The 22,121-nt window shown below is 46.8% G+C and overlaps 1 protein-coding gene across 1 annotated transcript; it reads left to right on the forward strand.

The window, feature by feature from the left end:
- The first annotated feature begins 6,630 nt into the window (after positions 1-6,630).
- Positions 6,631-21,449, forward strand: PPDPF (pancreatic progenitor cell differentiation and proliferation factor). The gene is made up of 5 exons (XM_028735447.2): positions 6,631-6,799; positions 14,908-14,998; positions 17,941-18,015; positions 19,840-19,936; positions 20,998-21,449. Exons 2-5 carry the CDS (start codon positions 14,944-14,946, stop codon positions 21,110-21,112), a joined length of 342 nt encoding a protein of 113 aa, XP_028591280.1. The 5' UTR covers positions 6,631-6,799; positions 14,908-14,943; the 3' UTR covers positions 21,113-21,449.
- Positions 21,450-22,121: the final 672 nt, after the last annotated feature.

Raw genomic sequence — 22,121 nt, forward strand, 5'->3', positions numbered from 1 at the left:
TTACCGTAATTCGTTCCGGAGGTCCGTTCTTAACCTAAAACTGTTCTTAACCTGAAGCACCACTTTCTGTTCTCATCCTGAAGCAAAGTTCTTAACCTGAGGTACTATTTCTGGGTTAGTGGAGTCTGTAACCTGAAGCGTATGTAACCTGAAGCGTATGTAACCCGAGGTACCACTATAATACATAATGTTTGTATAGAATGCAAATCTTTTAATCAATAAAGAATTGATAGTTTTTTTAAAAGCAGTGCTTTTTTTTTTTTTTTTAAAGGGTACTCAAGTGTACACAGTACCGGCAGATCTGTTTTTTGTTTTAAAAGTGTGGCACTTACTGTTAACAACTTCATGGCGAGTGCCAGCTGTCTTGCCGACGTGCAATGAACGATGGTTGAGAAAGTGATTAATGAATCCTCGATAATAATAATAATAATAATAATAATAATAATAATAATAATAATAATAATTCTCCCCTTACTGGGTGTTGTCAGGAAGCGTAGTGGGCCCCATGGTGGTAGAGAGAGCTCGTCTTGCTGCCCCCCCCCGCCCCACTTCCCAGAATGCCTTGGAAGCTGTGATAGGAATTTTATGGTCCTAGATATATGGTAATGTTCATAACTACACGTACATAAATCAGCACAGGAAGACTGACCTGAAGCCATTTTTTATTCCTAAACTGAGCAAATGTTTCTCTGCATGGTCAAAGTGGAAAAACCTCCCCATTGTCTTTTCCTTCACAAATCCTCTTTTAAGGTTACAGATAGGTAGCCGTGTTGGTCTGCCATAGTCAAAACAAAAAAAATTCCTTCCAGTAGCACCTTAAAGACCAACTAAGTTAGTTCTTGGTATGAGCTTTCGTGTGCATGCACACTTCTTTCGTGTGCATGCACACTTCTACCCTCTTTTAAGGGTATGTCTGTGTTTGAATAGGGTGTGAGCCTGTGACATGGCCCAGGAACTAAGTATTTATCACTATTTATCACTACAAAAGAATGGCCAGGCTCCTCAGGCAATCCAATCAAGTAACCTGCCAGACAGGAAATAAACAAGCGACAGGAGAAAAACAACATGCAAATGTTCTGTTTTAGACCGCCTTTTCTGTGATGTATCTGAGGGGTGGTCTTAGGTTACACCCCTTTTGTGATGTATGCATAATGTTTCCAGGGGTGGTCTTGATATAGAGGATGGGAATTTCAAAAGTCTTTATAAGCCCTTGCACAGCATTTTTGTGGGTCCTCCTCCTTTCCTGCGAGTGAGGGGAGCACCCTGTTGCAACAGATCAGTAAAGATCAAGCTTACTAGCTGCTTTGCTTCTCAATATTCTCTGGTTGGCCTCTGCTAATTTCTCCTACCAATAGGGAACCTATGTAAGGACTCTATATGGGCTCTTGGATGTCCCATAAGGGAAAAGGGCATATTTTTATTTTCAACAAAGCGATGAGACATGGGTCGCTCCAAAAGTAGTTCCAGAAAGTGTAGCTGGTGAGAAGCTCTGGAGAGAGAGCTTTGTGTCACTGCGGGGATTTTTCTTTCTTTTTAAAAAGTTAAAATAGCAAGTTAAAAAAAGGGGGGAGCAGGAATCCTCAGGCCTCCTTAAAAGCTTAAGGCAATTGCACCACCACTAGAACATTTGAAATTTCCTTTTTTTTCTCCCCCATCCCCCACAACAGTTAAAAAATGAAAATTTCAATAGCACTCTAGTATTAATTTACCAGACGTTAGTTTTCCTGCTCTGATCCTTGCAAACGCAGGGCGGATGTTTGTTTTTATCAGACGTGGGTTTCCCTTGCTCAGTGATGCAATGTGCTGAAAGGGTTTGGCCATGCAGCCAGAGTCGTAAAACTCCCGGAAGAAATACCGTAAGCTCAGAGCAGGAAGGTCTCTCCCTCGAGAAGGCAATGTTTACCAGAAGGCCGCTTTGAACGCTTGCGAAAGAGCTTTGCAAATCCCCACGTCTCACATAGGACCAAGATACAGACAGTTCTTGGAACGATCTGGTGCAAAAATCTCCAAATTGCACCGGAAAGCAGTCCTTATAACTGAGAGCCAAAGCTGTAGATTGGTTAGAGTCTCTCACTAGGACCTGCGATAGGTAAAGGGACCCCTGACCATTAGGTCCAGTCGTGACCGACTCTGGGGTTGCGGCGCTCATCTCCCTTTATTGGCCGAGGGAGCCGGCGTACAGCATCCGGGTCATGTGGCCAGCATGACTAAGCCGCTTCTGGCAAACCAGAGCAGCACACGGAAATTCTGTTTACCTTCCCACCGGAGTAGTACCTATTTATCTACTTGCACTTTGACGTGCTTTCGAACTGCTAGGTTGGCAGGAGCAGGGACCGAGCAATGGGAGCTCACCCTGTCGCGGGGATTCGAACCGCCGACCTTCTGATCGGCAAGCCCTAGGCTCAGTGGTTTAACCCACAGCGCCACCCGCGTCCCTAGGACCTGCGATACCACGGTTCAAATCCCTACTTGGCTATGAAGTTCTCTGGGTGAGCTTGGGTCAGTTGCTGCCTCTCAGCCTACCCTACAGGGTTGTTTGGGAGATTAAATGAGGAAGACAACCATTGACACCGCCTTGAGCTCCTTCAAGCTTGGTTCCTTTTTAAAACAAACTTGATCCCTGCATTGCAGGTGTAATAAACGAAAATCTGCCCTTATTCTCTTATGGGGGACACAAGAGCCCTTATAGAGTCCTTTGTAGGTTCTCCATCGGTAGGAGAAAATAACAGAGGCCAACCAGAGAATATTGAGAAGAAAAGCAGCTAGTAAGCCTGATCTTTATTGACCTGTTGCAGCAGGGTGCTCCCCTCACACACAGGAGAAAGGAGGAGGACCCAGAACCAAGGTGTGCCTGCCCTTATACAGTGGTACCTCGGGTTAAGTACTTAATTCGTTCCGGAGGCCCGTTCTTAACCTGAAACTGTTCTTAACCTGAAGCACCACTTTAGCTAATGGGGCCTCCTGCTGCTGCCGCACCGCCGGAGCACGATTTCTGTTCTCATCCTGAAGCAAAGTTCTTAACCCGAGGTACTATTTCTGGGTTAGCAGAGTCTGTAACCTGAAGCGTATGTAACCAGAAGCGTATGTAACCCGAGGTACCACTGTATAGACATTTTAAATTCCCTGCCCTGGAGCTCAAGACCACCCCTCCATACATCACACATACATCACAGAAGGGGTGTAACCCAAGACCACCCCCCACAAATATCATACCTACATCACAGAAAAGGCAGTCTGCAACAGAAATTTGAATGTTGTTGTTTTCCCTGTCTGCCAGGTTGTCTGATAATGCCTTATCTGATTGCCTTTCCTGGTAGTCTGGCCATTCCTTTGAGATGGTGATTACCCAATTCCTGAGACAATGGGAAGGTTCCCTCACCCCCTCCCTCCTTGCAGAGAAAACATTTGGTCAGTTTGGGAGTCAAAATGGTTTCAGGACGGTCTTCCTGTGTTGCTCCAGACATGTGGTCCACATATCTATGTACGTGTGGTTGGTATATAAAAATATATATAGATGACCCTTAATTTTTTTATTTCAGTGGGGGTTGGACTAGATGAGCCCTGGGGTCCCTTCCATGATTCTATTCTCTTATTCTGTTCTATCCACCAGGATCCAAATTGCCTGCTTGCAATTTGCATGACTGAAATTTGCAGGGTCGGGGAAAGCGACTCTGCAAAGGCAAGAGATAACTAATTGGGTTGTTTTGCTTTCGAGTCCCAGGCATGTCATATTATGATGATTAATGTGCCCTTTCATGTCCTGGCAAGGCCCAGAGTTTATCCAGTTCTCCAGCTCGACACAATTTGTTACCCTCTCTCGATGAGGGTTCTTTGTGTGTTTGCATGCATGTGCCAAGTACATGGTGTTACTTGAGACGTTTCGTTTCCTTGATGTTTACCAAACTTACTGATAAAAAAAAAAAACTGCAGCTGCAAAACCAAGAGAGGAACCCTGAAGCTCTTCTTAGCAAGAGAAGTCAGAGAATCGTACAGTTGGAAGGGACCGAAAGGGTCATCATTCTAGCCTAATCCACTGCAATGCAGGAATCTTTTGCCCCAAATTGGGGCTTGAACCCATAGCCCTTAGATTAAGAACCTTATGTTCTACCAACTAAGCTATCCCAATTGATGGTAATGAGGAGGGGGAGAAACTTTGGGTCTCGTGGGCAAGATCTGCCCTGGTGGGGTGAGCATCAGGTCACGTTGGCCTCAAAACACCCACCATAGCTGTCAACGTACAGATTTGTATATAAGGGACCAGCAGCCTCAAAAATAAGGGATCAGCAGCCAAAATAAGGGATTTTAGTCAACCAGCAGCCAAACGAAGCCTCAAGTGGTGGTTCCCACAGCGCAGCAACCCGGCAAAGGGGATGCAACAAGGAAAACCACTGTCACCTCTCTGCTGGGAAGCGCTGAGCAAAGGCGAGTCCCCAGGCAATGCGGCCAATTTGATCAGCACAAAGCATGCAAGCTCCACCCCCTAGACGTTCTTAGACTTCTTATTGGGTAAGCAACGCAGCCAAGCAACACAGTTGGAGCCTCCCTCCTCCCTGGCCGGCAGGGAGGGAGGGAGGGAGAGGAGCTGCTTCCTTTGAAACCCGGGAAGTTTAAGGGACATCATCAATAAGGGACAGCAGCGGGACACGGCGCTGGGATAAGGGACTTTCCCGCCAAATAAGGGACGGTTGACAGCTATGACACACACCCACCCCTTATTCATTTAGAGATTTTCATCCCCCATTTCAGAAAAACCGGGAAGGGCTTTAGCACCTGAAATGCATGCAGGAGGTCCCTGTTTCAATCTCTGGGGTCTCTAGGTAAGCCTGGAAGAGAAACCTCTCCCCCCCATCTGAAACCCTGGAGAGCAGCTGCCAGTCAGAGTGCACTGCACTGAGCTGCATGTGACATTAATGCGTACACAAAATGCATTTAAAGCACATTATTTCCACCTAAGAACCCTGGGAACTGTATTTTGTTAAGGGCCCTACTGGTGACTGTATCTGTGCAAGGGGCGAACTACAATTCCCAGGTTTCTTTGCAGAGCCAGGTGACCCAATGGTCTGACTGCACATGCACCATATATTCATAGCACATTGTTTCCCGCTAAGAGCCCAGGTTGATTTGGGGGGGGAATGATGTGTTTTAAATCCATGCAGCCTCAGCATAAGGCAGCACCTTCCTATGTTGCTAAAAGCAACTGTATGAAATTCAATCAATAGATTGAGATTGAACACAATCTTCTATGGTGTTGATGATGATGATCCCAGGACATCTAACAAAAGAGAGAGAGAGAAAGAAAGGCAGCATTAAAACCACAATACAAAATATCATTTGTGGTCCTGTGCGCAGTGAAGCAGCAGGAGGAAGCAGGAAATAAACAGGCGAGAGAAGCCTGTTATTCGGGGTGAAATTAGGCCTCAAATGCGATACAGCAGAACAGCTGGCTCTGAATGTGACTCCCCTCCTCTCAAGCATTCCAGAAAACCTGCTGGAACAAAGAGGACTTAACTTGGTGTTGCCTGAGCAAATAAAAAGGTATCAGTAATATTTTTTAAAATTATAAAAATATATCAGCAAGAGCAGAAGATTAAAAACAGCATAAAACCAATTCTACCAATGATTAATTAAAATGCCTGGCAGCAAAAAGATAAGGGCAGCAAGTCCCAGGCAAACGTCCCAGGAGAAAATGTTCCACAACTGGTCCTCACACCTGCCTTGCCTTGGTCTGCAAAAGCAGCTCCACCTCCGAAGGTGAACTTGACACCCAGGCTGACTGATGTGGAGGAGGCATTCCTGCATTGCAGGGGGTTCAGCTAGATGACCCTTTAGGGTCCCTTACAACTCTACTGTTTTCTGATTCTATGATTTGCAGTAGAAGGAGCACGGCCTTTTGAACTGCACCTCAAAATAAGGTTCTGTTTTTTTCAGAGGATAGTCCCAGAATCCTGGGAACGGCAGTTTAAGGGTGTGCCAGGAAGTGCAGCTCTGATAGGGCTAAACTACAACTCCCAGGATTCCTTGGGAGAAGCCAACAGCATGCTGAGGACGTTACCGTTTTTTTCGAGTCCAAGGTCACGTTCACACAATGCACTTAAAGCAGGCATCCCCCAACTCGGCCCTCCAGCTGCTTTGGGACTACAATTCCCATCATCCCTGACCGCTGATCCTGTTAGCTAGGGATGATGGGAGTTGTAGTCCCAAAACAGCTGGAGGGCCGAGTAGGGGGGTGCCTGACTTAAAGTGTATGGTGCTCCACCCCCATCCCCGAAAAAAACAACAAGATATAATGGGAACTGTAGTTTACCCCCACCATTCCGAGCACCTTTAACGAACTACATTTCCCAGGAGTCTTTGGGGGAAAGCCTAGTTCTTTTCATTTGTCCTTATTAACAGAAGCTGCAGTCGTGGTTTCCTTCCCAATTTCGCAAGTAACGTTGCGCGTAAACGGCGCTTCTCCTATTGTTCGCTTGGAAAAGGCGAGGAGGGCAGACGCCGCAGCCCAGCCCGTTGTGTTTCACCCCGATTAGCTCACCCGACCCTCCTCTCCGCCCCGTTTTGGGGATGGAGGCGTCACCTGAGCTGACGTAGCCAGGCTGGCTGACCCTATATAAAGCGCCGCAGCGGCAGTCCCAGCCTTTAAATCCATATACGCCTCGTGTGTTTTTTTGTGGACGTGGAGTGTACTCCCAAAATCTCCTTTGCAAATGGGCTCCGTCGCCTAGCGTTTACTCCCCTGAGCCAGGTCACCTGTGGTCTGAAGCCGCTGGGATTTTGCTGAGCGAAGCGTCAAGTCTTAAAGGTAAAAAAAAACCCTTTCCCCTCTCTCTTCCTTTTCTTTTTCGGGCCGCCATGTATCAAGGCTCTTCTCGCTCAAAGATCTGTAAGCTTCCGCCGTTAAATTTTTTTATAAAAGCATATTCATCTTGGGGCATAAACGTTGCGCGTAATTGCGTGGATTTAAATCGCTTGCATGCTGTTATTATTTATTTATTTATTCCCCCCCCCAAAAAAAAAAAAAATTCAGTCTGCTGAATCCTGGGGGGGAAACACTACAGAGGAAAGCTTCGCTGGCTTACCTTTGGGTTTTTTGTAATTTATTTTTATTTGAAAGGTAGTAACACGCCTGCTTAAGGGCCGTCTGATTTTTAAACCTCTGAAAAGTGAAAGGTGGGCTGGCGGGGATCTTAGGTTTGTAATTTCGCCAAGCACACTTTGCTGGAGAGGCTCGGCTCGAAGTACACAGCGACTCAGAAAACCGCACTGAGGCCAATGCGACTTGCTCGCATGCAAGCGGCGCTTAATTAGGTTTGCAACAGAAGAAGCCCTTATTGGAGGCCGGCGGCGAGACGTAGTTCCGAGCAAGACCCGGCTGTTAAAAGTGCTGGAGAAGTTGTGAAATTCGAAAACGCCGATCTGTGTTGGCTAAAGCCAGCGCCTCGGGTTATGGCGGCTTGCTCGACTGCTGCGAGGGGGGGGGGGCGCGCAGGGTGGGGTGGGGGGAGCGACCTTTGCTCTATAGCCCCTGCCAACTTTTAAAATGTGTTGATGTGCTGAAAAGTGGGAGGAATGTGCGGGTTTCGATCGTTCAAGCAGTTAAGGGAATCGCTTCGAGAAGGGGGAGATTTGTTTTGGTAAACCGTAAGGGCGTGATTGTTTTTACCGTAGTTCCTGGCGGTGCATCCGCCGCGAACAAAGAGTGAACGTTCTACTCGCTTGATGAACGTTCCATTCCCGGGTCTCAACGTTCCATTCCCGGGTCTCAACGTTCCATTCCCGGGTTTCAACGTTCCATCCCCGGGTCTCAACGTTCCATCCCCGGGTCTCAACGTTCCATCCCCGGGTCTCAACGTTCCATTCGGGTCTCCGCCCTTTCTCGCGGCTTGCAGACCACCCCCTTATCCAGAGGGGAGGGTGGGGGGGCAGCGTCGATTGGAAACCTTTTAATTTTATTACCTGTAACCCAGTTGCCACCACTCGGGCGGTAGTTTTCTTTGCGTTTTCTCTCCCGCTGGTGGGACTTAAATATTTATCCGTCCGCTCCTTTCCAATCCGCCGCCTTTCGCTGGCTGACAGCTGTGCAGCAGTCCTGCCCCTGTATGTGGTGGCTTTGTGGCCATATTGGCTGAGAGCAAACGCTCGGGGCACCCACGCCAAAATTCCGCTCGTTGTACGAGCTTTTGCGTAATTTTTTCTACATCTGTTTTTTTTCCCCCACCCTCGCTTCCTCCTCCGTCCCCCGAAATGCTGTTTCGGCACGCAAAAGCGACACGCGCCCTGCTTGTGTCTTTCGACTGCAGAGGCTGGGGGTTGAGGAAGGAGGTTTCTATATGTGTAGGTTGCAGCAAGCCAGTTCAGTCCGGATTTTGGCTGCTTTGCTGTGGAAGACTCCCCCCACCCGCTAAATGCGCGCACACGCACACACACAAGAGATATGAGAACATTCTGTAGAAAGGCACAAAGGAACGGGGGATCTGTCCACCCACACTCCTGAGTCAATTGAACGTGGTGTTGGAGGTCCCCTTACCCCGCAAAAATCTCAATTATTTTACTTGAGGTAGAGGGAAGAGTTTAGCGTGTGCTTCTGGCTCGGAGTGCATTTTTGTAGCCCAGAATCTCTTTCTACTTGAAAGGAACTGGGAATGCGCGAGTCTGTTCCGACAAAAGAAAGAAGAGGAGTGTGTGTGTGTGTGTGTGTGTGTGTGTGTGTGTGTGTGTAAACTGGTATAAACCAGATCTCTGATTTCCTGTTGGTGGTTTTGACTCGTTTAATGCCATGTGTCCTCTGCTTTTTACCAAAACAATAGACAAATAATGTTCCATGTTAGTCTCTTGGCTGGTTGATAGTTTACAGTGTGCTGACATGCAAAAAAACCCTAAAGTTTAAAAGGGGGGGGGGTTCAAAGTAAAGGAGATTTCTACTCTTGCAGAGAATGGCTTTTGTTGGTGCATGTAAGGGCTTAAGAGAAGTTTTGCTTATTCAAATCAACGTCTGGGACCACATCTAGGGGAACTCAGTGGGGCTTCTTTTTTTTTTTTTATAAATTTTTTATTGCGTTTCTTTCCATAATTTTATAGGTTACAAACAAATAACATAATTGCAAGAAACAAATTTTCCCTTTTTTTAACAACAAAAACAAACAAAAACAACTTGGACTTCCCCACCCCTTCCGATTCTGCGTTATTTACATTAACAATGTCAGCATTTTGTTACCTTATTTCATGCCTTATTGTAACTTTCCAATGTTATGTACCCAAATTCGATATATTGTATCTCATATTCGATGCCTTTAAAATAAACATAACATGTTCGATTCAAATTGTCTCCTTTTCTCTTTTATCACTTATTTTACAATTTACTTAATCATAATTGCAGAAGCATAACTTTTCCTAATCATGCACTATCTTAAGATTCATACAGCTTGTAGTATTTTTGCAAATAGTCTTTAAATTTTTTCCAGTCCTCCTCAATTGTTTCTTTATCCAAATCTCGGATTCTGCCGGTCAGTTCAGCTAATTCCATGTAGTCCATCAACTGCGTCTGCCATTCTTCCAGCGTGGGTAAATCTTGTGTCTTCCAGTTCTTTGCAATGAGAATTCTTGCTGCTGTAGTAGCATACATAAACAACGTTCTGTCTTTCTTTAGCACTTTCTGGTCCACCATGCCCAGCAGGAAGGCCTCTGGTTTCTTAGGGAAGGTATACCTAAATACCTTTTTCAATTCATTATAAATCATTTCCCAGAAAGCCTTCACTTTTGGGCAGGTCCACCAGAGATGATAAAATGTACCTTCTGCCTCCTTACATTTCCAACATTTATTGTCAGACAGGTGATGTATCTTAGCTAACTTGACTGGGGTCATGTACCACCGGTATATCATTTTCATAATGTTTTCCTTCAAGGCACTGCATGCCGTGAATTTCATTCCGGTGTTCCATAACCTCTCCCAGTCTTCAAACATAATATTATGTCCAACATCCTGTGCCCATTTTATCATAGCAGATTTAACCAACTCGTCCTGTGTGTTCCACATAAGCAGCAAGTTATACATTCTAGACAAAATCTTGGTCTTTGGTTCTAGCAATTCTGTCTCTAGTTTCGATTTCTCCTCCTGGAAACCAACTTTTTTATCCATTTTAAAAACCTCTTGCATTTGAGCATAATGTAACCAATCTCGCACCTTGTTTTTTAGTTTATCCTGGCTCTGCAACTTCCAACTGTCTCCAATTTTTTCAATTAATTCCCAATATTTCGGCCAATAAGCCTCCATATTGGGTCTTTTTCCAGCCTTGGCCTCCACCGGTGACACCCACCTCGGTGTTTTACTCTCTAATAAGTCTTTGTATTTCGTCCAGACTGCAAAAATTGCTTTTCTGACAATATGGCTTTTAAACAATTTGTGAACTTTAACCTTGTCATACCATAGGTATGCGTGCCAACCAAAAGCATTATCAAAACCTTCCAGATCTAGGACATCAGTGTTTTCTAGCAAAAACCAATCTTTCAGCCAGCAGAAGGCTGCAGCTTCATAATACAATCTCATGTCCGGCAGGGCAAACCCCCCTCTTTCTTTTGAATCTGTTAATATTTTATACTTTATTCGGGGCTTTTTGCCCTGCCAGACAAACCTAGATATATCCTTCTGCCATTTTCCAAAACATTCCACTCTGTCCACGATCTGTAGGGTTTGAAACAAAAATAACATTTTCGGCAACACATTCATTTTTATTGCTGCAATCCTTCCCAACAAGGAAAGTTTCAATCTTGACCAAATTTCTAAATCCTTTTTAACTTCCGACCAACATTTTTCATAGTTGTCCTTAAATAAATTCAAATTTTTGGAAGACAAATAGATCCCTAGGTATTTCACTTTTTTTACCACATTCAGTTCTGTTTCTCTCTGAAACCCCTCTGTTTCTGTAAGTGTCAAATTCTTGGTCAAAACCTTGGTTTTTTGCTTGTTCAACTTAAATCCCGCCACCCGACCAAACTCAGATATAAGTTCAAGAGCTCTTTTTGTACTGGATTCTGGCTCCTGCAGTGTCAAAACTAGATCATCTGCAAAGGCTTTCAATTTGTATTGTTTCACTCCGACCTCTATCCCTTGTACCAACCGGTCCTTCCTTATCATATTCAATAGCACCTCCAGGACTGAAATGAATAAAAGAGGGGATAGAGGGCACCCTTGTCGTGTCCCTTTTTCAATTTTAAACTCCTCCGTCACCACATTGTTCACTATTAATTTAGCCTTTTGCTCTGAATAAATTGCTCGTAACCCATTTTCAAACCCCCGCCCCACTCCCATCCCTTCCAAGTTTTTCTTCATGAACCTCCAAGATATGTTGTCAAATGCTTTCTCCGCATCAATAAAAATTAACACCGCCCTTGTGTTCATGTTGGTTTGTAAAAGTTCCAAGATATCAATGATGTTTCTGGTATTCTCATATAAATGTCTACCAGGCTTCTTAATGGCCAAGGTCACAGGGACAGACTTGACCCCTTGCCCAAACAGTGCACCCCCTTTTTAACTTTTTTGGTTTGTTTGTGTGTTCTACTCTGCTTTCAAGTTGATTGTTTACAAAAATGTAAAACAATAGAAACCTTATATCTATATAATTAATAAAATCCGCAACGCAACAAAACATTGTTCTCTACAAGTGAAGGAATAATGCTGTTTTAATCCTATGGAAAAAGTAACGCCCTGCATTTGGGGGAGGGGGGCTAAGGAGGTGCCAAAACAACCCAAAATAAAGTTTTTCAACGTCTTATCTGTCCACAGGGAACAACTTAGTCTGATTTGTGTGAGCCCTTCATGTAGAAAAAACTTTGGCTGGGTCTGTGGGGAGTTGTAGTCCAGGCATAGGCAAACTCAACCCTCCAGATGTTTTGGGACTACAACTCCCATCATCCCTAGCTAACAGGACCAGTGGTCAGGGATGATGGGAGTTGTAGTCCCCAAACATCTAGAGGGCCGAGTTTGCCTATGCCTGTTGTAGTCCAAGGTTGGGAAAGGGGTTCTAATGAGTGAAATTGTATGGAAATATTACATTCTAGCTCTAGCACATTTTCTTTGGTCATATTTACATGATAGGCTTAACATCCCATCAACACCATAAAGCACATGGCTTCTCCCCAGAGATTGTTGGGAACTGTAGTTCGCCCCCACTTTCTTCACTAAATGCAAACTGGTAAATTGAGGCAGCATGGGGTATTACTACAAAAATCCTACCATCACCACATCTTTGAGTTAGGTTCAGGGCCTGAGCTTGAATCCAAGCTTGAAATGTTTTTTATATGATGCAAGCCAGCCAAGATTACCAAACGGAGTGCTGTTTTCTCTTGTTCACAGCAGGCTAATTTTTCTTCTCTGAGTAGCCCAATGTGTTTTGACCGTTCCTGTTAGATATTCCAGACCTGATGAAAAGGTTGCTAGGAACTGGTAGCTCCTGCCTTTTGGGGGAAAAAAGTTGGCCAAATACTAAATACAGACAAAAGTGTCACGTTTAATTCTAAACCCAAAATATTGGTTGGCAAATTCAAATTGTCATGTAAAATTCATCCCTGCTGCTTCTTGGTCTTGTTCCCTCTTCCTCCATGTTATTTGCACTTTGCGGCTGATCTTTCCTTCTGCTTGGATCTGGGCGCAGGCAGGAAACGTGGATAAATTATTATTTTTTGAATTTATATACTGCCCTGTACCCGGGGGGTCTCAGGGTGGTTCACAGAATAAAATCAAGATAGAAAACCACAAGATACCTAATAACAATAAAACAGCAGAAATAGAGAAGAGTTTGGTAAAAGGTACAGATGCACAACCAAGCCAAACTGACAACTGTTTCTTCCCCCACGGAAGGTGGATTACAGGCAGCTTACTTCTTCCCCCAGCAGTTGGCCATTGTGAGCCTGTCTGCTCTGGGAGGCTTGGCTGTGCCAAGCGTTCTGGAGTTTCGCTTCGGTCTCTGCCCACGTGCCATCTCCAACAACGCTTGCAGTTTTGTTGTGGAATGTGCTGCCGCAGCATGCAACCTCTGGCGAGCGCTCCTGAAAAGGCTGCTCAAAGAGGTTCTTGTGTAACAAACCAGCTTCGAGAAAACCATGCCACGCAGAACTAGAGGCAGGGACCCTTCTCATGCACTAGAGACCAGTACAGACCCGGTTTACCCCATGCCCTGCAAACCTGGTGGGCAAACAGATCAGATCACTCACTGAGCAGCCTGAATAATAATAATGATAATTTATTATTTATACCCCGCCTATCTGGCTGAGTTTCCCCAGCCACTCTGGGCGGCTCCCAATCAAGAATTAAAAACAATACAGCATTAAATATTAAAAACTTCCCTGAACAGGGCTGCCTTCAGATGTCTTTTAAAGATAGGATAGCTGCTTATTTCCTTCACATCTGAAGGGAGGGTGCTCTACAGGGCGGGTGCCACTACCAAGAAGGCCCTCTGCCTGGTTCCCTGTAACCTCACTTCTCGCAATGAGGGAACTGCCAGAAGGCCCTGGGTGCTGGATCTCTGTGTCCGGGCTGAACGATGGGGGTGGAGACGCTCCTTCAGGTATACAGGACTGAGGCCGTTTAGGGCTTTAAAGGTCAGCACCAACACTTTGAATTGGGCTCGGAAACGTACTGGGATCCAATGCAGATCTCTCAGAACCAGTGTTATGTGGTCTCGATGGCCGCCCCCAGTCACCAGTCTAGCTGCCGCATTCTGGATTAGTTGTAGTTTCCGGATCACCTTCAAAGGTAGCTCCACATAGAGCGCATTGCAGTAGTCCAAGCAAAAGATAACTAGAGCATGCGTGGTCAGGGATGATGGGAGTTGTAGTCTAGCTGCAAACAGAGGACCACAGGTTCTTGGTCCCCACCTGGCTCACATGGTTTGGACAGACAGCTTCTTGCATCTTGAGGAGAGCTCACACAGGTGGTCTTTGCATGGTGGGTGGTGCTGTGGGTTAAACCACAGAGCCTAGGACTTGCTGATCAGAAGGTTGGCGGTTCGAATCCCCGCGACGGGGTGAGCTCCCGTTGCTCGGTCCCAGCTCCTGCCCACCTAGCAGTTCGAAAGCACATCAAAGTGCAAGTAGATAAATAGGTACTACTCTGGTGGTAAGGTAAACGGCGTTTCCGTGCTCTGCTCTGGTTCTCCAGAAGTGGCTTAGTCATGCTGGCCACATGACCCGGAAGCTTTATGCCGGCTCCCTCGGCCAATAAAGCGAGATGAGCGCTGCAACCCCAGAGTCGGTCACGACTGGACCTAATGGTCAGGGGTCCCTTTCGGGTAAAGGGTTAAGGTGTCATGTGGCCAGCATGACTAAGCCGCTTCTGGCGAACCAGAGCAGCGCACGGAAACGCCGTTTACCTTCCTGCTGGAGCGGTACCTATTTATCTACTTGCACTTTGACGTGCTTTCGAACTGCTGGGTTGGCAGGAGCTGGGACTGAACAACGGGAGCTCACCCCGTCGCGGGGATTCGAACTGCCGACCTTCTCATCGGCAAGTCCTAGGCTCTGTGGTTTAACCCACAGCGCCACCCGCTTTTACCTATAGCCACTGATGCCTTTTGAAAAGCATGGGAGTGAATCTTGCCCTTTAAAGTGGCCTGGCCTGGGATTGAGGGGAATTGTAACCTCCAAAATGCAGAGGGCACCAGGTTGGTATCTCTCTGTCTCGGGAAGCAACGGAGGAGTGCGCCTTTGGGGGTGAGCTCAAGCTGTTGGATGGTTTCAACGCCTGCTGTGGCTGTAGAGACTGATAGGGGAGAGACAGGTTTTGTTGCAGCTGGGGCAGAGGAAGGCGTCCGGTTGTGCTGCTGCAGATGCACCATAGCCTTTCTCCTCCCTGTGTTCGTCTTTCTGCACCAGGTTACAGTCTCTCTTTATTACAGCTACTCTTGTTTTGTCTCCCAGGGTTTACAACTTGCACAAGAACGAAGACAAAGAAACATGGCAGCAATCCCGTCAAGCGGCTCCCTTGTGGCAACCCACGACTACTACCGAAGTAAGAACGGGGAAGGGGTGCGAGTTGCGCGGAGAAAGGTCCAGAGTGAGCCCTTGGTGTCTCCAGGACCTTTGGTTGTGGGGCTGGGAAAGACTTGCGCTTCATGCCTCGTAAGAGTCAGTGCTGTAGGTCTAGATCAGCGTTTCCCAGACTTGAGTCTCCAGCTGTTTTTTTTTTTTACTACAACTCCCATCATCCCTAGCTAGCAGGACCCAGTGGTCAGGGATGATTGGAATTGTAGTCCCAAAGCAGCTGGAGTACTCTAATGCGGGGGCCAGCAATCTTTTCCAGCAGGGGGCCGGTCCACTGTCGCTCTGACCTTGTGGGGGGCTGAACTATATTTTGAAGGGGAAAAAATATTAACAAATTCCTGTGCCCCACTAATAACCCAGAGATGCATTTTCAATAAAAGGGCACATTCTACTCATGTAAAAAACACGCTGATTCCCGGACCGTCCGTGGGCCGGATTTAGAAGGCAATTGGGCCGGATCCGGCCCGCGGGCCTAAGTTTGCCTACCCATGCTGTAATGGTTAGGGTGTTGGACTATGACCGGGGAGACCAGAGTTCGAATCCCCACTCGGCCATGAAGCTCCAGGCAGACGTTGGACTAGTCACTGCTGCTTAGCTTAACCTACCTCGTAGGGTCGTTGTGAGGATGAGATGGGGAGGGGGAGAAATATGTACGCCAGCCACCTTGAGCTCCTTAGATGAGCAAGGTGATATATAAATGTAATTGATGATGATAATAATAATAATTAATAATAATAATAAAGGTGGGGAATGAAGTAAAATTAAAGATGAATAAAAAGAGGGGGAAATAATATGCACAAATAACACTACAGTGGTACCTCAGGTTACAGACGCTTCAGGTTACAGACTCCGCTAACCCAGAAATAGTACCTCACGTTAAGAACTTTCCTTCAGGATGAGAACAGAAATCGTCTGGCGGTGGTGCAAGGCCCCATTAGCTAAAGTAGTACCTCAGGTTAAGAACAGTTTCAGGTTAAGAACGGATCTCCAGAACAAATTAAGTTCTTAACCCGAGGTACCACTGTAATGATAACAGTAAATCACCATTGGTTCATGTAAAGGACCTTTTTATCATGTTAGAATAATAATAATAATAATAATAATAATAATAATAATAATAATAATAATAAAAAATAAAAGACCCCTGTTGGTGGGCTATTTTATTGCAAGACCACATTGCTGAGGGCATCCTGGCTGTTTCTAAAAAGCCCCCCAGCACCCAGAAATGGATTGCGGCTGGCTAGAAAATACTTTCCTCGCATTCACCACAATCGTGCACAGATAGCTTGTGGAAGTGGGCAGGCGTTCCTTTGGCTTGCACCGGAGTGAGTCTGGAGCAGGGAACAAATCAGCGATGGCCAAACTTGGCCCTCCAGCTGTTTTGGGACTACAACTCCCATCATCCCTGACCACTGGTCCTGTTAGCTAGGGATGATGGGAGTTGTAGTCCCCAAACAGCTGGAGGGCCAAGTTTGCCCCTCACTGGAATAAATGAAGGGAGAAGAAGACATCTGCTTGCCTCCTTCTCCAAACCTCTCTGGGTGTCTTGAATTACGCTGCTCAGCACCCGCCTCGCCCAGGGCCTTGAGCTCGCGGGGGCCGCTTCTCAATTTCCCCAATGTTTTATTCCCTTCAAGGGAACCTTACTAAATGTTAGTGCAGAGGAAAAAGGCATTGCATTGGAGCCGAGCCCCCATAAAAGGTCAGCTCCAATGGTACTGCAGCTAAACAAAGCCCAAGTTTGTTGGACGGGAGGCTGAATGTCATTCTTTCTCTCTTTCTGGGCTCCGAGCCCAGTGTGCTCATCTAAAAGTGTAGCAGGGCTGGTGCTGCAGGAGAAACCAGTAAGGGAAAATGGCCTCCTTGAAGAGGTGAGGTCCCCTCTCTGCACCACTTCTGAGAACTGCAGTTCTTTAGCCAGCAAGAGTTTTGAGAGCAGCTGCTGTTTGGTTGTGCAAGCCAAACGCTCTGCAAATTTGCCGTTTGTCAGCAGGCAGCGCTCCAAAAAGAGTTTCCCGTTGCTTTGACCATTGCTTCCAGTGGAAGTCCTTGCTAGAGACAAAAGTAGTGTCCGGTCTCTCCTCCTTGGTTTCAGAAGGTCTTCCCACGAAACACAGCACTGGGGTTGGAGCCACACCATACTTTTAATGCAGATTAAAAGCTCACAGCTCTTCTCAGAGAGTCCTGGGAGCTGCCGTTTACCCCTCGCAGAACTACAATTCCCAGCACCCTCACGAAGCGGCTCTGACATGGATGTTCACGCCATGCAGGTTGGGAGGAGGACTGGGCAATATATTGATATATCATCCAAAAACGGACTTGAAGTCCACATTGTGATACCCGTTTCATAATTTCTGACCTGGCGACATACCACAAATTGTGTGTCTCTGTGCTATGCAAAAAATTGAAGTGTGGAAAAAGCCGTGAAGCCAGACGATGCTTCTACGTAGCTCCGTCATTTCAGACCTCGTGATACATTGGTATGTCATGAAGTTTAGCTGGCGATATATCACGATGTTGAAACCCAGATACGGCCCAGCCCTGGCTGGAAGAGAGCCAGTGTGGTGTAGTGGTTAAGAGCGGTGGGCTCATAATCTGGTGAACCGGGTTCGCTTCCCCGCTCCTCCACATGCAGCTGCTGGGTGACCTTGGGCTAGTCACACTTCTCTGAGGTCTCTCAGCCCCACTCACCTCACAGAGTGTTTGTTGTGGAGGAGGAAGGGAAAGGAGAATGTTAGCCGCTTTGAGAGTCCTTCGGGTAGTGATAAAGCAGGATATAAAATCCAAACTCTTCCTCTTCTGTAGAGAGAGCTCTGCTGCGGTTTGCATTATTCCTGCGCACCTCCCGGCTGCAGCAGGAACTGTGGTGCGTGGTGATCTAATGGGGCAAAAACGTGTCTTGTCTTGCAGGGCGTCTGGGTTCCACTTCCAGCAACAGCTCCTGTGGAAGTGCAGAGTATGGGGAGGTCATCCCTCACCATCCAGGTCAGTATCTTTGCTTCTGAGGGTGTCGCCTTTGTGGGAGACGGTCCCTGGGCTGCCTGCAGGCTCGTTTTAGGGTTTCTCTGGAGCACTGGCTCGGACCGCGATGCCTTGCTCTTTGGCCTCTGCTCTTGACAGGTGTACAGGGATGTGGGTGGCGCTATGGGTTAAACCACAGAGCCTAGGACTTGCTGATCAGAAGGTAGGCGGTTCGAATCCCTGCGACGGGGTGAGCTCCCATTGCTTGGTCCCTGCTCCTGCCCACCTAGCAGTTCCAAAGCACGTCAAAGTGCAAGTAGATAAATAGGTACGGCTCTGGCGGGAAGGTAAACGGCGTTTCCGTGCGCTGCTCTGGTTCGCCAGAAGCGGCTTAGTCATGCTGGCCACATGACCCGGAAGCTGTACGCCGGCTCCCTTGGCCAGTAAAGCGAGATGAGCACCGCAACCCCAGAGTCGGTCATGACTGGACCTAATGGTCAGGGGTCCCTTTACCTTGACAGGTGTGGGAGCAGGGGTGGTTTTAGGGCAGTGCCACCAGGTGCCCAGGGACCACTTGCCCAGCTTTGGGGAAAGGGGGTGGCAAGTTCTGGCAAGGTCCTAGAGTCCTCGCCCCTCCTTCCTAAAGCGGGCAAGCTCTTGCTGGGCTTTGGGAAGGACGAAGGTGGGCTCTAGGACCCTGACAGAGCCTCATACCTGCTTCCCAGCTTTCGGAAGGGCTGGAGAGGGCAGCAAATTTTGGTCTTGCGCAGAGCACCGTATCTTCAAGGTCTGCCCTTGGTGGGAGGCCTGTGGCCAGGGGTGATGGAAGTTTTAATTCAACAACATCTGAAGAAGGGTATGGCTTCCCCATCCTTGCAGTAAGTTCAGGGCTCTTGTGAAACTTGGGTCCAGGATACCTTAAGGACCGCCTGAGCTCTTGTATCTCAGATCAGTCTCTGACATCATCCGGAGAAGGGCCGTTAGTTGAAGCTCAGCTATCTTCCACTACAAGCCATTTTGTGTCTCTGGTCTCATTCCTGCAGAACACTCTTCTAGTAGAGATTCATAAGGCATCCTTGCTTTTGCTTTTTCATTCCCATGGGCAAATGCTGCCATTTAAAACCTTTTGAGTAGCCGGTAATTTTTAACGATTGCTTTTTTCTGGTTTTATATTTTGTCATGTGCATATTGTTTTACAACACCCTGATTAAAATATATGTGTGTGTTTCCATAAAATATTATTTTGTAACTTTTATTAAATTTGTGTGCTGCCTTTCATCCAAAGATTACAGGGTGGTTCACAACATAAAAATACAAAATGAAAACACAAGATACATAATAAAACAATCCAATAGCCTCCCTCCCACAGACACATTTAAATGGTCACCATGCCAAACGCCTGGTTGAAGAGAAAACGGTTTTTGCCTGGTACCTAAAGATATGTCACAAAGGCAGCAGGCAAGCCTCCCCGGGGAGAGCGTTCCACAAACATGGAGCCACCACTAAAAAGGCCCTGTTCTCATGTTGCCACCCTCTGGACCTCTTGCGGAGGAGGCACACAAAGAAGGGCCTGATGATTACGAGGTCCAGGTTTGTTCATATGGAGAGAGGCGGTCCTTGAGGTATTGCAGTCCTGAGCTGTTTAAGGCTTATTGGTCAAAACCAGTACCTTGAGTTGGGCCCAGAAATTAACTGGCAGCCAGTGCAGTCAGGCTTGATGAAATGTGTTCAAACCGTCTTGTTTTGGTGAGCAATCTGTCTGCCAAATTCTCCACCAGCTGGAGCTTCTGAACATCGAAGAGAGGAGTCCCCATTTTCTGACTGTGGCACTTGTGTCCATTCTGATAGGTCTCCCCAAGTCTGACCCTGGGCACTGGTGGGCCAGCTTCTTCTTTGGAAAGACGACCCACCCAGTCATGACAACTGTGTCGGAATCCCCAGAGAAGTAAGTGAAATTGTGCCGAGATTGGAAATGGAATATCATGTGTGTGTGTGTGTGTGTGTTTGGATCTGAAGTGGGGATCTTGGAAAATCGCAAACAGACGTGCAACTGGGATGGGAGATCTGGGAAGCTAATGTTTTCTCTGCCCCGCTGTTCTTCACTGATTCTGTAACTAGCTCAATCCTTGTTCTTCCTGCCTATATGCTTCCTAAATGGGTAGATTAGTGTTTGGGTTAACTTTGGAAAATATTTAAGCATTGCATTATATTTCCAACATTGGCATGTGGGGAGGGGTGGAGTGTGTGCAATGTGAAAGATTTGTATCTCGTTATAGAATCAGAGTTGGCAGGGACCTCAGGGGTCATCTAGTCCAACCCCCTTCCATGCAGGAACCTCAACGAAAGCACCCGTGAGAGATGGCCATCTCAACTCTTCATTTAATCCACACCTGCTTTTCTGCATCCAAATAGCTGGGCGAGAGGGAAGAATTGCATGCAGCGCAAGTTTCTAGTCCCCTGTGCAAGCCTATTTATTTATTTATTTATTTGCCTTATAAAAACGAATCCCCAAGCAGAGTACAACAACAACAACAACAACAACAACAAAAATGTGTAATGCACACTAAAATTAAGCAAATGGTAACAGCAATAAATCAATAACAAAAGGCATGCACTCTTTGCACATTAAACTCACAGTAGCTAGTGGGGAGAGTTTATCCCTGGTCAGGCCAGCATAGACATTTCTGGAGAGAGGGAGAGAAGATATTGGATAAATATAATTCAAATTAAGTGGGTTTGGGCTCCCGAGTAAGCACATTTAGGATTGCTCTGTACACTTTCAGGGCAAGTGGGCTACCATACTGCTTAATCGGTAGAGAGTGGGACTCTTAATCTCAAGGGTCCTGGGTTCGAGTCCCATGTTGGGCCAAGGATTCCTGCATTGCAGGGGGTTGGACTAGATGATCCTCGTGGTTCCGACTCTACAGTTCTGTGATTCTCGAGTGACGATACTGCCGTTCTGACCCTCCGATCTCTCTCTCCCCTCCCTCCCCTTTGACCTTCCAGCTCAGGCACTTTCCAGGTGGCGAACGGCATGATCACATGTGGCCTGGCTCAGGACGTGATGAGGAAGCGCCATGCCAGCGAGCCCAGCAAACCGAACGCGGGTCCCACCGCGTGAGGAGGCTGGCTCCCCCCTGGCCAGACGCTTCTGACTTGAACGCTAGGAGGCAGAGCCCATTTTCCACTCCCCTTCCCCGTAGAGTAGGGCAGGCTGCTTCGAGTACTCCTTAGACGTAGGTTTTTATAAAAGCAAGAAACGGCAACTAAAAAGGAAAAAAAAAAAAGAGAAATCTTCTGTACCATCCTTTTCTACAACTTTCTTTTTCTTTTCTTTTTTTGGTGCAGCTACGTCTTCTAACCCCTCCCTCCCCACCCAACGAAGCCTTGTTTAACACTTCATTCTTGTTTTTGTACTCGTCTGATGGAAACTAATAAATCCTGAGCAGCCTTTTAAACCGCTTGCGTGTGGCTTTGTACTCTTGCGAACGGGAGGCGCAAGTTATTTCTTGCCCGAAGAACTTTAATAAGAAGAAGAATTTTATTTGTATACCGTCCATCTTGACTGGGTTGCCCCAGCCACTCTGGGCAGCTCCCAGAAAAATATTAAAAACACTGTACAGCATCATACATTTAAAAGCTTCCCTATACAGTGGTACCTCAGGTTAAGTACTTAATTCATTCCGGAGGTCCGTTCTTAACCTGAAACTGTTCTTAACTTGAAGCACCACTTTAGCTAATGGGGCCTCCCGCTGCCGCCGCGTCGCTGGAGCACAATTTCTGCTCTCATCCTGAAGCAAAGTTCTTAACCTGAAGCACTATTTCTGGGTTAGCAGAGTCTGTTACCTGAAGCGTATGTAACCCGAGGTACCACTGTACAGTGCAGGTAACATGGTTTGACCTCTACATTTGATAGGGACTGTAGTATAGGAGGCATCATAAGGTCAAAGACCCGCTACTATTTGTAAACTCTGAAAACATGAGGGGCTTCTGTATCAAAGGAATTGTGTGCAAGTTTCTTACGTCACAGAAACAACCGACCTCTCCAAAGTCAGGGAGCGAACCAAGGACCCAAACATCTGTGTGCAAAGCAGATGTTCTTCCATGGAGCTAAGGCCCCACTCTTGCAG

Source organism: Podarcis muralis, chromosome 5, assembly GCF_964188315.1.
Source record: "Podarcis muralis chromosome 5, rPodMur119.hap1.1, whole genome shotgun sequence".
In the NCBI taxonomy this organism is placed as follows: Eukaryota; Metazoa; Chordata; class Lepidosauria; order Squamata; family Lacertidae; genus Podarcis; species Podarcis muralis.

Excerpts from the sequence above, each read along its gene's own strand:
- PPDPF (XM_028735447.2), top strand. The coding sequence starts at position 14,944 with ATGGCAGCAATCCCGTCAAGCGGCTCCCTTGTGGCAACCCACGACTAC. Across the intron at positions 18,016-19,839 it reads GGTCATCCCTCACCATCCAG|GTCTCCCCAAGTCTGACCCT; the intron begins GTCAGTATCTTT and ends CCATTCTGATAG. Across the intron at positions 19,937-20,997 it reads GTGTCGGAATCCCCAGAGAA|CTCAGGCACTTTCCAGGTGG; the intron begins GTAAGTGAAATT and ends TTGACCTTCCAG.